Source organism: Apis mellifera, linkage group LG11 (assembly GCF_003254395.2).
Source record: "Apis mellifera strain DH4 linkage group LG11, Amel_HAv3.1, whole genome shotgun sequence".
In the NCBI taxonomy this organism is placed as follows: Eukaryota; Metazoa; Arthropoda; class Insecta; order Hymenoptera; family Apidae; genus Apis; species Apis mellifera.
The window spans coordinates 9,891,344-9,903,565 of record NC_037648.1 but is presented as its reverse complement, the minus strand read 5'-3'; the positions used below and the strand labels follow the sequence as shown (position 1 = coordinate 9,903,565).

The window sequence follows — 12,222 nt, the reverse complement described above, 5'->3', positions numbered from 1 at the left end:
ATTATCAATTATCAATTATTTTTCTCTTATAACGTAATAATATATGCATATTATTTTTCAATTATTATTTAATTAATTAATTATATTGTTTCTCAAGATTTGATTTATTGTAGAGATATTGAAAAATATCTCTACAAATATAATAAATCCTTTATATCTATATAACAAATTTTATTTATATAAATAGAATTTAAATAAATTATTATATAAATATTGTAATAAATTATTGTATATATTTCAAATTTAAACAAATAATTTTATCATTATTTATAAAATTATTTGTTTAAATTTGAAATAATACTTTATACGCATGTAATAATGTATTTTGCAACAAAATATTTGTTTTATTTCTCTTAGTTATATTTATTTTTATTTTAATTAAAATTAATTTCTTTATTAATTTTTAATTATAAATATATAGTTTTAATAGTTTTAGTTCAATCGAACGTTACAATCTTATTCTAAGCTAAATCGGTAATGAAGAATGACACAAAAATGGTAAAAGAATTTTGATGAAATCTATTTTATTCCGTATCGATAACACTGAAAATGATATTAAAGTGGTAACACATTTTTAAGTTCTCAAGATATAGAACAATTAATATTATTAATAAATGATTAATAGATTTTTCTATCTCTTCTATCAATCGACTTATCTAGTTTTATTAGATAATCTAATAGATCTATTAGATTTATCAATCTATTTTATATGTCAAATTATATAATTAAATAAAAATATATATATAATAATATATATTGTTTCATAAAATGTTTTGACAATAAATTTTGATATCTATTTAATATCATATTATAGAAATATTTTTTATTAGGATTATGATTTAATTCAACATGAAGATTATTCAAATGAATAATCATAAATGAATTTAATAATTTAAAAATTTAATAATAATAAAAAGTAAAGTTGAAAGTTAATATTGAAAAAGTATTTTTTAAAAGGCATTAATTAGTATATACTTCGTTCTTTTTTATTTGTTAATTCCTATTTCATGTATTTTTAGTTTTAAATTCATGACATGATATCGCACGCGCAGTTCCACTTAAGTGGTGAAACGACAGGGTTCTAAGAAGTTGATTTTTCTTGACTTCTATTACTTGCTCAGTTGAAATACATAAATAGTGAAATAAAATAATATTATAATAAAATAATAATAGAATCTTTGTTTAATTATTTATGAAAATTGTTAAAATCGATTATAAAAAAACTTGGTATGTTCATTATGATTTAAAATACATAAAAAATACATAAATTTCATAAAAAATTTGTAAAACCATTGCATTACAAATAATTATCTATAGCAATTACGCTATTATATGAATAGATAAATGGATATTAATATTAATTGAAAATTAATAAAAACGATATATATGCCACGTAAACGAAAAAAAAAATTAAAGACATGAAAAAATCATGATAGAAATACGCGACCTACGATAAAGTAATCAATTTATTGAACTTCTATATTTAAGTGTATAAACAATGGCACCCACTAGAGACAAATGTGTGAGACGTTTTATTATTCCAGAAACGACACGACATAAAAAAGGATTTACTATTTACAAAGTCACATCTGTGGTATGCAGTACAAATATAATATATAAAATAAAATAAAATAGTTTAATCAATTTTTCTGTGGATTTAAAATTTATAATAATTTCAAATTAATCTTTATGATATTCACTTTAATAATTTGATTTGTATTATATGAAAATAATATTTTAGATATTAAGTTATAAATATATGTATTTTTTTAGGTATTTTTAAAAAGTTCTCATGAAGAAATTTCTAAAGTGTCTGTATGGAAACGTTATAATGATTTCAAAAAACTTCATTTAGAATTAAATGTATTATATTCACAATCTCGAATTAAAGAAAGTTTTCCATCATTTCCAAAACCAAAATTTTTTGGTAGATTTGAAGCCGATGTCATTGAAGAAAGAAGAGAATGTGCATTAAAATTTTTAGAATTTATAGGAAGACATTCATATTTATATTCTAGTGATATTTTCATAAAATTTTTTGAAACTAGTCATGCTGATTATTATTTAAATGATTATTCTCAGTCTATTAGTTCTGATACATCAACAGAAGATCTTCATTCTTATGTAAATTCTTTATCTAATAATGATATTATTCCTCAAAATATTTCCCAAATCAAAAATATTCAAACATCATTTACAAATTCATCTATTTCTAAAAATGAAATAAATCAATCTCAAGGAGCATCTGATTCTAAAGAACAAATTTTACCACAAAATAATTTAAGATACAAAACTGAAAATGAAAAGATATCCATGACAAAAAGCATACATAATAAATTATTAATGGAAAACAATGATTCAAGTAAAATTGTTTCTAAATTAGAGGATACCCAATTAATTTCTAATAAAAATAATAATTGCTATAAAAATTATTGTATTAAGAAGGAGAATGATTCTGTAATTTTAGCATCAAACACTAAAACAAATAATGATACCATTATTGAAGATATAAATTCTTCAATAAATACTCATGATGGTTCTGATTTACCACAATCATTGACAGATTCACCACAATATATTCTAATTGCAGCTGCACATATGAGTGCAGCTATTAAACATGAAGATCTTACTGAATATGAAGAAGCATTTACTCAATATAAAATGGGAATCTCTAGTCTTCGTTCTGGAGTTGAAACTGATTCAAATAAAATAAGAGCAGAAATAATTAAAGAAAAAATATCAAAATATTTAGTACGTGCTGAAAAACTTTATAATAGATATCTAAATTGCAACATCTCAGTATTGAATAAACCTATAGCAGAACTTCAATATTATAAAGTATTAAAAATTATAGAATCAGTAATGCTTGTAAGAGATATTCGTCAAAACTGCCTCAATATTGTAAAAGTATAAATAATTTGAATATTTTATAGTTTAAAAAAATTAGTTAAAAAAAATATGAAATATAAAAATTTAAAAATTCTCTTAATTTCAGGCTATAGAAAAATTATCTTCAAACAAAGAAAGTATAAGTAATTATATATTACGCGGTGAAATACCATACATGGTCCGTTTACATGCATGTATTGAAACAGATACGCGCATATTTCTAATTTTACAACATTTAGGGTAAATATTATAAAAATAATATTATTATTTTATCTTTTTATTATTTAATCATAAAATCTATTTTGTAATCCGTAAAATCTAATTATTTGAATTATATTATAGCCGTGGAAAATTGTGGGATTTTATAACATCACATTATAATTCTGTCAGTAATAAAAATTGTGACAAAATAATTACAGAAAAAGACATTAAAAAAGTAAGTGATGATAATAATGTCAGATTACATAAAAGCGATATAAACGAAATTGAAGATGAAATTGAAAATTTAAATCTTAGTACAAACACTAAAGTACAAATGGAAATATATCCGATAATGGTAGAAAAAAATTATGAAAAATATACCAATGTATCTACTACACAATTACTAGAAAAGGCGCAAATACTATTACAATCGGTTAATGCAACTTTAAAAGAAAGTAATTCTGTTGCCAATCGATTATGTGAATCTGATCGCTTGATAAATCATCAAGATAATACTTCGTTATTAAATTTTAAAAATATATGTCAACCAAAACATTATGATGAAATGTCAATAAATGTTAATGATATATTATTAGAAAATGACGATACAAATAAAACTATTACAAACGAAAAAATACCTGAGAAGAATGTGATAACATCTAATTATTTATCACAAAATAATATAAAGAGTCAATATAGCAGCACTAATTCATCATTAAATAATAGTTATAAAAATCTTAATTTCGAAAAAAAAGAATCCATAAATTCTTCGATAGATAGTTTGAAAACAAATAATACATATTTTGCATTAGAAAATAGATATGATGATATTTCACGAAAATATGAATTAAATAAATTGATAGATATTCATAATCAAATGGAAATAAATAATTATTGCATATCAAATAATCAACAATTAAAATATAATACAATTTTAATGGTATCAACAAAAAACAACAATATGGATATTGAACAAGAATATTGGACAATACCAGAAAATGTAATTCGTCTTTGGACTGCTGAAATACTTTTAGCTCTGGAAGCTTTACACCAACAAGATGTTATTGTTTTTGATTTAAAACCTGATAATGTATTACTTGATGATAACGGGCATGTGCAATTAACATATATTGTACCTCGCCATGATATAGATTTATTAAAATATAAATATCCATATTCATCTCCTGAATTATGCACATTTTCAGCTATGATTCGTCTTACTCCAGCTACAGATATCTGGAGTTTCGGCGTTATATTATACGAATTAATAGTAGGCAATGTATGCATAAATAAAAATAAAATTTTTTTAAAAATATATAATATAAAATAGATACTATATAATTATTTTATTTTGCAGAAATTTGAAGCAAAACATCCAGGTTCGTTTCAATCGCATTCCATAATTAACATTCCTAGCAAGCTTTCTGAAAATGCAAAATCTTTGCTTCTTAATGTAAGTTTTTATTGTTCTAAATCTTCTAATATCTAAAATAATTTCTTCTTATTTAAAATATAGAATTTTTATAAAATTTATAAATTTACAGATATTAAAATATGAACCAAATGAAAGGATGACAATACCCGAAATAAAACAACATCCATTCTTTAAAGATATTAATTGGTCAAATTTGGTAACTACACTTTAAACTTATAAGAACTTTGTTCTTATTAAATTTTTAAAAAATATATCATTAATATCAAAAAAATTCTGAACAAAAATGGATTCCTAAAACAAAAAATTTTTTTTATGTAGGAAATATTGTTCTTTTTGAACAATATTTTGTAAAGCATTATAAATCTAAAATTATTGTAAATAATAAATATTTAAATATTAATAAATAAACTGTTATATTGTATAATGTATTTTATAAATATTTTATGATAATATATAATATGTAGATATAATTACTCATAAAAATATGATAAATATTAAATAATATATATTAAAAATTATATATCTTTATACTTTTTTTATATAGGAATCCAATGTTTGGAATTTTTTTAATCATGAAGGCATTTCATATAAATACTTAATATATATACTTAAAATATAATTTATAAAAATTTATTCTAATTTATTGTACAGGAGTATTATTTAAAAAATATTTATCAAATATAAAATTATCTATTATAGATAAAATACCTTAATTTATTTATATACATAATAGATTGTAGATTGAGTGAGATTGTGATTGAGATTGAGATTGTAATATGTAGATTGAGAGGTATGATACACTTATTTACTTACTTCTTATTTTTTCACTTCTAGATACTGTTGACATTCCATCAACAAATCTAGTTGTAAATACTACATTAGCATTGTTGAACATTCCATCCTTTAATGATACAACAATAAATTGTGAATGTTTAAAATGTTTTTTTAACATTATACCAATATTCTCAGTATGAGAGAGATCTAATGCAGCATCAACTTCGTCCAAAATATAAAGTGGAGCAGGTTTAAATAAAAGCATAGCCAAGATTAAAGACAAAGCAACTAAAGATCTTTGTCCGCCTGATAATTCTCCTAATGATTCTTTCCAAATACCAGAAAATGCAATTTTTATTTCTAATCCTTCTGTAACTGTTTGATTTTCACAAGGTTGTAATTTTGCATCAGCTCCTGGTAATAAACTACTAAAAATTGACCCAAAATCCTTATTTACCTAAAAATTAATATTAAATTAATATAATAATTATGTAATATAAATTTAATACTTCAATTTAATTTAAATATTAAATAGTATTAAATACTTGTTCCCAAGCTTTCAATAATGTTTCTCTCTTTTTTTCATCTAAATGCTTAATTGTCTCTAATATTTTTGTTTTATCATTTTCAACTATTTTTTTTTTCTTCATCATTTCATTAAATTGTTCTTCTTCTTTATCAAGAAGACTAATAGCACGTGTATTAATACTTCGACTAAGTTTTTCACGCATCGATTGTAATTGTTGTACTTTTTGCTCCATTTCTTTAGGTTTATTAACATTAAAATCATAAATACCACCTAATAAAATATACATAAAATTTAATATATAATTTAAACTTATAAAAAACAAATATTACCTGTTTTTCCAAAATAAATTTTATCCTGTTCAATCCATTCATATTTTTGAATAAGTTCAGAAACATTTTCTTTACAATTTTTAACAATATTCTTAATTGAATTAATTTCATGATTTAATTTTTTAATATCCAATTCTGTTTCTTTATTTTGCTTTATAATATCTTCTTTTCGCGTCATGAGCTTTCGCAAATAAGCATTTTGTTTATTAATATTATCTTTTTGTACTTTTATATCAGATTGTATACATTTTACATTAACTTTTACTTCATTTAGTTCTTGTTCTAATTTATTTGCTTTTTCTTGTAATATATTTAACTTTTCTTCAGATGTTATTAATTGTTCTTTTCCAACTTCAATACTTTTTTGTAATTCTTTTATTTCTAGCTCAAGCATATCTGCTTCTTGTTCTCGTTTTTGCCATTCTTTACGACTGTTTTCAGCTTTTGTTTTCAATCTTTCTAATTCGGATTTAGCATTTTTCAATTGTTTTTCACGAATATTGGTTGCATCTTTCAATTGATGTTCTAATTCTTGAGCATGTATAGTACTTTCCTTTTCATTTTTTTCTACTACTGTTATTGTTTCTAAAAGTTGTTCAATATTTTTTTCTAATGAATCTATCTGTAAAAAAATTTATATTATACATTACATTATTTTATATATATTATATATATGTTATATATATATTATTATATATTTTATTAATTATTTTATAATATTTAATAATTATTTTATATTATTAATTATTTTATTAATTTTTCTAAATTGATTTCAAATCATATTTATTATTTATATATACCTCCTCTTTTATTTTATAATATTCTGTTTGTTCTAATTTTTGTTTCACCATACTAATTTCATAATTTCGTAAATCAAATGTTTGTTTTAATGAAGTATATTTTTCAGCAATATTGTTTACATTCATTAATGTTGTTTCAATATTTTGAAGAGTCTTTTGTTTGGTATTTAATTTATTTTGTATATCTTTTAATTCATCTAATTTTAAAAGAACTGATCCAGTTTTTAATGGTGCACCACCAGATAAAATACCAGCAGGATCAACAACATCTCCTTCTAAAGTGACACATTTTTTCATTATATTATCATGAAATGCTATTTTTTTAGCAATTTCAATATCTTTACAAATGAAGATTTGTCCAAAAATCCATGTCATAGCAGATCTAGTTTCTTCTGGAAAATCTATGAGAGACAAAGCTGGTCGAACATTTTCTATACCACCTATTTTCTGTGCTAAATGAATTAATTGATTATCCATAGATTTGCCTCCTACTTTATTTAAAGGAATAATAGTTACACGTTTTTGTAATTGACCATGTTGAAGTATTTTCTTACTAGTCATTTCTGTATCTACTACTATATTATATAACTGAAATATTAAGGATTGAATATTAAATTTGAAATATATAGATTAATAATATTATTTAAAAAATAAATGTCATAAAAAAATCAAAATACCTTTCCTCCTGCAGCAATATCCAATGCATATGCTGCATTTTTATCTTTAACTGTAATTAATTTACATACAACTCCTTTTACCGAATTATGATTAAAATTAGAATCAGGCTTTTGATATTCAAATCTAATTTGAGGATATTTTGATTCAAAATGATCTATTTCTTCTTCTAATGTTAATATTTCATTTCTTAATTTATATCTTTGTTCTTTAAGTTCTTCCATATATCCATCTTTGTAATTTAATTTTTTCAATTCATTTTCTAAATTTTTTACTTCTTTTTCTTTATTTTCAAGATCTTTAGTATATTTTTTGTATTCATCTCCAGTGTTTTTTAATTCTATTTTTTTTCTCTTCAGTTGCTCTCTATTATGATTTAATGTCATTTCACATTGTTTACGTTGCGTTTGTGCTTCTGATAAAGTCTGCTTAGTATTTATTAATTGCTGTTCCAATGTTGCATTTTCACCATCTTGATTTTCTAATAAGCCAGAACTAATTTTTTGAAATTTTTCTTGTGCAAATAATACTGCTTTACAATCCTGTTCATCTGTCTCTTTTAACATTTTAAAAAGATCTTCAACTTTAGCATATTCTTTTTGTTTTGCTACAAAAATATTTTCATCATCAGCTATATTAATTTTTAATTGTTCTATTGCTTTTTTAGCAGCTTTAATATTTTCTTCATTGCTATTAAATTCAGCTGTTAATTTACATTGTTTTTTTTCTGCTTCTTTTAATTCATTATCCAAAGTTTCTAATTGAGCTCCTGTTTCCTATATCATATGAAAAAAATATATATATATATAAAATATAAAAAAAAGTATTGTAATTAAAAAAAAATATAAATATAAAAATATTTTTTTATATAATTAAAATACATACTACATCTTTTTTTTTAGCTATTTCATCGTATTCTTTTTCTATATTTTTAAGTTCCTCTTCACCATCATTAATGCTTTTTGTTTTTTCTTCTATTTTATTTCTAACAATTTGAGCATTTTCTTCTGCATTCTGACTTTCATTTAAAGCTGTGACATATCTCCATGCTAGACAAACTCTTTTACAATGTTCTAATTCTCTTTCTATACGTTGAAATTCAACATATTGTATTTTTTCTTCTTTAAGTTTTGATAATCTTGGACCAATTTCATTTTTCAAAATCTGAAATTTATTTAGTTTTAATTAAATTATATAATAATAATAAATATATTAATAATAAATTACAAAAAATTTAAAAATTGAATCATACATCATTTATTTCCTTTAATTTACTATCTTTTTTTTCTATAGTTTTTAAAGCAGCTTCTTTTTTACTTTCATACATTCGAGTACCTGCAGCTTCTTCTATCATTGATAAAATTTCTACAGGTTTCATATTTAAAACTTTTGTAATTCTTCCTTGCATTATCAAAAAATGTGGATTATTTACATTTAATTGAACAGAACAAAACATATCTTGGACACGTTTATTTTGTACATTAGATCCATTGATCAAATATTTATTTTTACCACCAATCACAACTTGTCTTGTAACTATTATCTCTTCATGATGTTCATATCCCATAGGAGATGAATCTCTATCTCTATTATCAAATGTTATAGTAACACTAGCTTTTTTTATACCTGCTTGACCAGATTTATAAACCAAGTCTTGTAATGATGTTGCACGTACCTAAAAAAATAAAAAATATTTTCTTATTTTTAAACAATCTAAATTGTTTTTGTTATTCTGTTTTGATATAAATTTTATATTTAATGCTTAAGTAATATTAATAAGTATATTTGTCATATATTTTCATGTAACTCATTTCATTCTATCAATGAAAATATAATTGTTTTAAAAAATAAAAATATTGGGTTTTTTACAATTGTAATATTATATTAAAAATATATAAAATATAATGTATTACCTGTCCAAGGTTCGATATACCTAAAACAAAACATATTGCATCAAGAATGTTTGATTTCCCACTACCATTAAATCCTGTGATTGCGTTGAATTCTTTATTGAAATCATTTATTTCGATTCTTTTTCCGTACGATTTAAATCCTTCTAATACCATAGATTTTATATACATTATGAAATTAAGTAAATAAAATTGAAAATATTATTTTAATCACACTTAAGCTGATAAACAAAACTGCAAATTCAAATCATGAAGAATAACCGGTATGTTTATATATTTTATTTGGGCAGATATACAATGAAAATACTAATCTACGATTTTATCTTTTTTTATATAAGTTCCAAAATTCATTAAAAAAATTTTATACAAATCTTTTATATAATATTAAATTATTAATATTATTGTTTTTGAATTATTTTAAAATAATGTGAATATGTGTATAATAAAAATATAAAATTGAAATATTACTAAAGAATTTCTAGTAAAATATCATTTTGCGATCTAGTGATATTTTAAGATGTCTTTTCTAACATCTTGTGTTATATTAAATAGTGTCTCAATTTATTTATGTTTCGGTTTTAAAATATTTTAAAATAAAGTTAAAAGTTCTGTTTATTTTTTAAAACACAATAATATAAAAGGTAAAAATTATACAAAAAAAATTATTTTTTTTAATCAATGTAAAATATTTCGAGATTTCATTGAAGTTAAAAATAAAACAAATATTTATATTGTATTAGATATAATATAAGGTTACTACATAGATATAAATTTAATAAATCATAAAAATTATATTATATGAAATAAAATATAATAAATTTGTTTAGCCAGTTAATAATTAATTAATAATTTTTAATAAGTTACTATTATATATAATACATTTTTTTTTAAATTATTATGTTATTAGGATCATTATGAATATTCCTCCAATTCAACAACCAGGAGCAATTGGTGTAGGACAAATGACACAGTCTGTAAATGCTCAACTTCCTCAAAATCCACAACAAACACAACAGACACAGGTTCAACAGCAACAGCAACAACAACAGCAACAACAAACTCAAGAAAAACTTGATAATATTTCTAAAGTTAAATCGTTAATTGTATCATTAAGAGATTCATTGGCCATAGCTCTTAAAACTGCAGCACATACATTACATCAAAATAGTTTAGTAGATGTTGGATCTCTAAAAGGTGGTATTGATCAGCCAGATCATAGATTCAATAAAAATATAGAAGAGTTTTATTCCATTTGTGACCAAATAGAATTACATTTAAAAACTTCAATAGAATGTACATCGCAAAATTCTAGTTCTCTAAGGTATCTTCCAGTACCTGTCATGCCACAACGTACTGATACTGTTGGTACTCAAGAAGCTTTAACATATCCTCAATTTTTAATGACTGTAAGAGCTCAGGTTGCATATGCTCGTGAAGTTCATGATACTTTAGTTTCTGCTGCACAATCAATAGCATCAGGTGAATGAATTTCATTTTAATAAGAAAAAAATTATGACAAAATATATAATAATATTTTTATTAATTAGTTATTAATTTATATATTATATCTTTAATTTGTATATACTTTATCTTGTGTATAATGTAATAATATATTAAAATATAAGTATAAAATTATAGTATTTTAATAAAAATCTAATATCTTTATTTTGTATATGTGATTTTTGTATATTTTATTTCAAAATAATATATATAATTGTAAAAAATTTCTTATATATTAAAAATTAAAATATATATATAAATTTAACAAAATTATATTATTTTGAATATTGATTTTTATATTTATGATTTTATATTAATAATAATATTATAAATAAAATATTAATGATTTATAATAAAAAAATATAATTATATATATACACATATTATTCTTTTATGGATTATATTGGTTTAGAAAGAATGCAACAAATTAATAATATATATATATATATATATATATATATATATTAATTTATATATAATATTTATATATAATAATATATATATATATATATTAATTTTTATAATAGATGTAAATGTTTACAATTACAAATGATTTTTATGTAAAATAAAAAAATATATATATATATAATTAAATTTGAATGCTTTCTCATAGTAATATTCAATTTTATAATAATTCTAAAATTAATTAAAATTTTTAATAAATACATAATTTTGAATACAAATATTAAAACATAATTTATACATTTGTAATTTATATAATAATTTTAATTAGACATTTATCAAAATTAATCTAAATTAATAATATTACAATAGTAATTATAATATTTAAATAATACTTCAATATAAGATATAGTTAAACATTTTATGTCTTACGAAAAGGATTAATGTTTTCATTGTTGTTAACTCTTGATCATATCATAAACAAAAAATAAAAAATCGATCTACGTAAACAAATGTTGATGAAAGTAGTACAAAAATTTCAAAATACTTTATAAGAAATAGCGAATCAAGACACAGAATTGCTTATCAGCCGTATGTTCAGTAAGCATATAGAAATAGGAAGGACATACCGGTAAAAGAAAGGTGGGGGAGGGGAGAGGCGTGCAGGAAACGCTACTGTCAGTTGGATTGGTGTTTTGTCCCGGCGCGCCGAGTGATCATTTGAAAAGGAAGGACCACCTCTGTTCACCATATTTGGCAAACTTTTCCTAATATGGTA

General features: G+C 21.6%; 2 protein-coding genes across 3 annotated transcripts; one reads left to right on the top strand and one right to left on the bottom strand.

Moving 5' to 3' along the window:
• Positions 1–1,041: 1,041 nt before the first annotated feature.
• On the top strand, positions 1,042–11,018 carry LOC724179 (ribosomal protein S6 kinase delta-1). Of its 2 annotated transcripts, none has more exons than XM_026443992.1 (7): positions 1,042–1,594; positions 1,774–2,907; positions 2,996–3,129; positions 3,232–4,369; positions 4,448–4,543; positions 4,635–4,721; positions 5,360–5,592. In XM_026443992.1, exons 1-7 carry the CDS (start codon positions 1,499–1,501, stop codon positions 5,387–5,389), a joined length of 2,715 nt encoding a protein of 904 aa, XP_026299777.1. In that variant the 5' UTR covers positions 1,042–1,498; the 3' UTR covers positions 5,390–5,592. The 2 variants fall into 2 exon arrangements, with proteins under 2 accessions (XP_026299777.1, XP_026299776.1); XM_026443991.1 differs by lacking the exon at positions 5,360–5,592 and adding an exon at positions 10,450–11,018 and having other exon boundaries at positions 1,043–1,594.
• Positions 5,146–9,836, bottom strand: LOC412832 (structural maintenance of chromosomes protein 2). Its single transcript, XM_396284.6, has 8 exons — positions 9,546–9,836; positions 8,885–9,307; positions 8,518–8,796; positions 7,635–8,408; positions 6,958–7,545; positions 6,158–6,779; positions 5,845–6,098; positions 5,146–5,756 (listed from the first exon to the last, which is right to left on the bottom strand). Exons 1-8 carry the CDS (start codon positions 9,711–9,713, stop codon positions 5,331–5,333), a joined length of 3,534 nt encoding a protein of 1,177 aa, XP_396284.2. The 5' UTR covers positions 9,714–9,836; the 3' UTR covers positions 5,146–5,330.
• Positions 11,019–12,222: the final 1,204 nt, after the last annotated feature.

Bases quoted from the DNA above. Each gene is read 5' to 3' on its own strand.
- LOC724179 (XM_026443991.1), top strand. From the start codon at position 1,499: ATGGCACCCACTAGAGACAAATGTGTGAGACGTTTTATTATTCCAGAA. The intron at 4,370-4,447 runs GTATGCATAAAT...TTTATTTTGCAG, and splicing joins ACGAATTAATAGTAGGCAAT to AAATTTGAAGCAAAACATCC. The intron at 4,722-10,449 runs GTAACTACACTT...TTATGTTATTAG, and splicing joins ATATTAATTGGTCAAATTTG to GATCATTATGAATATTCCTC.
- LOC412832 (XM_396284.6), bottom strand. From the start codon at position 9,713: ATGTATATAAAATCTATGGTATTAGAAGGATTTAAATCGTACGGAAAA. The intron at 6,099-6,157 runs GTAATATTTGTT...ATATTTTATTAG, and splicing joins AATTTATTTTGGAAAAACAG to GTGGTATTTATGATTTTAAT. The intron at 5,757-5,844 runs GTATTTAATACT...ATTAATTTTTAG, and splicing joins TATTGAAAGCTTGGGAACAA to GTAAATAAGGATTTTGGGTC.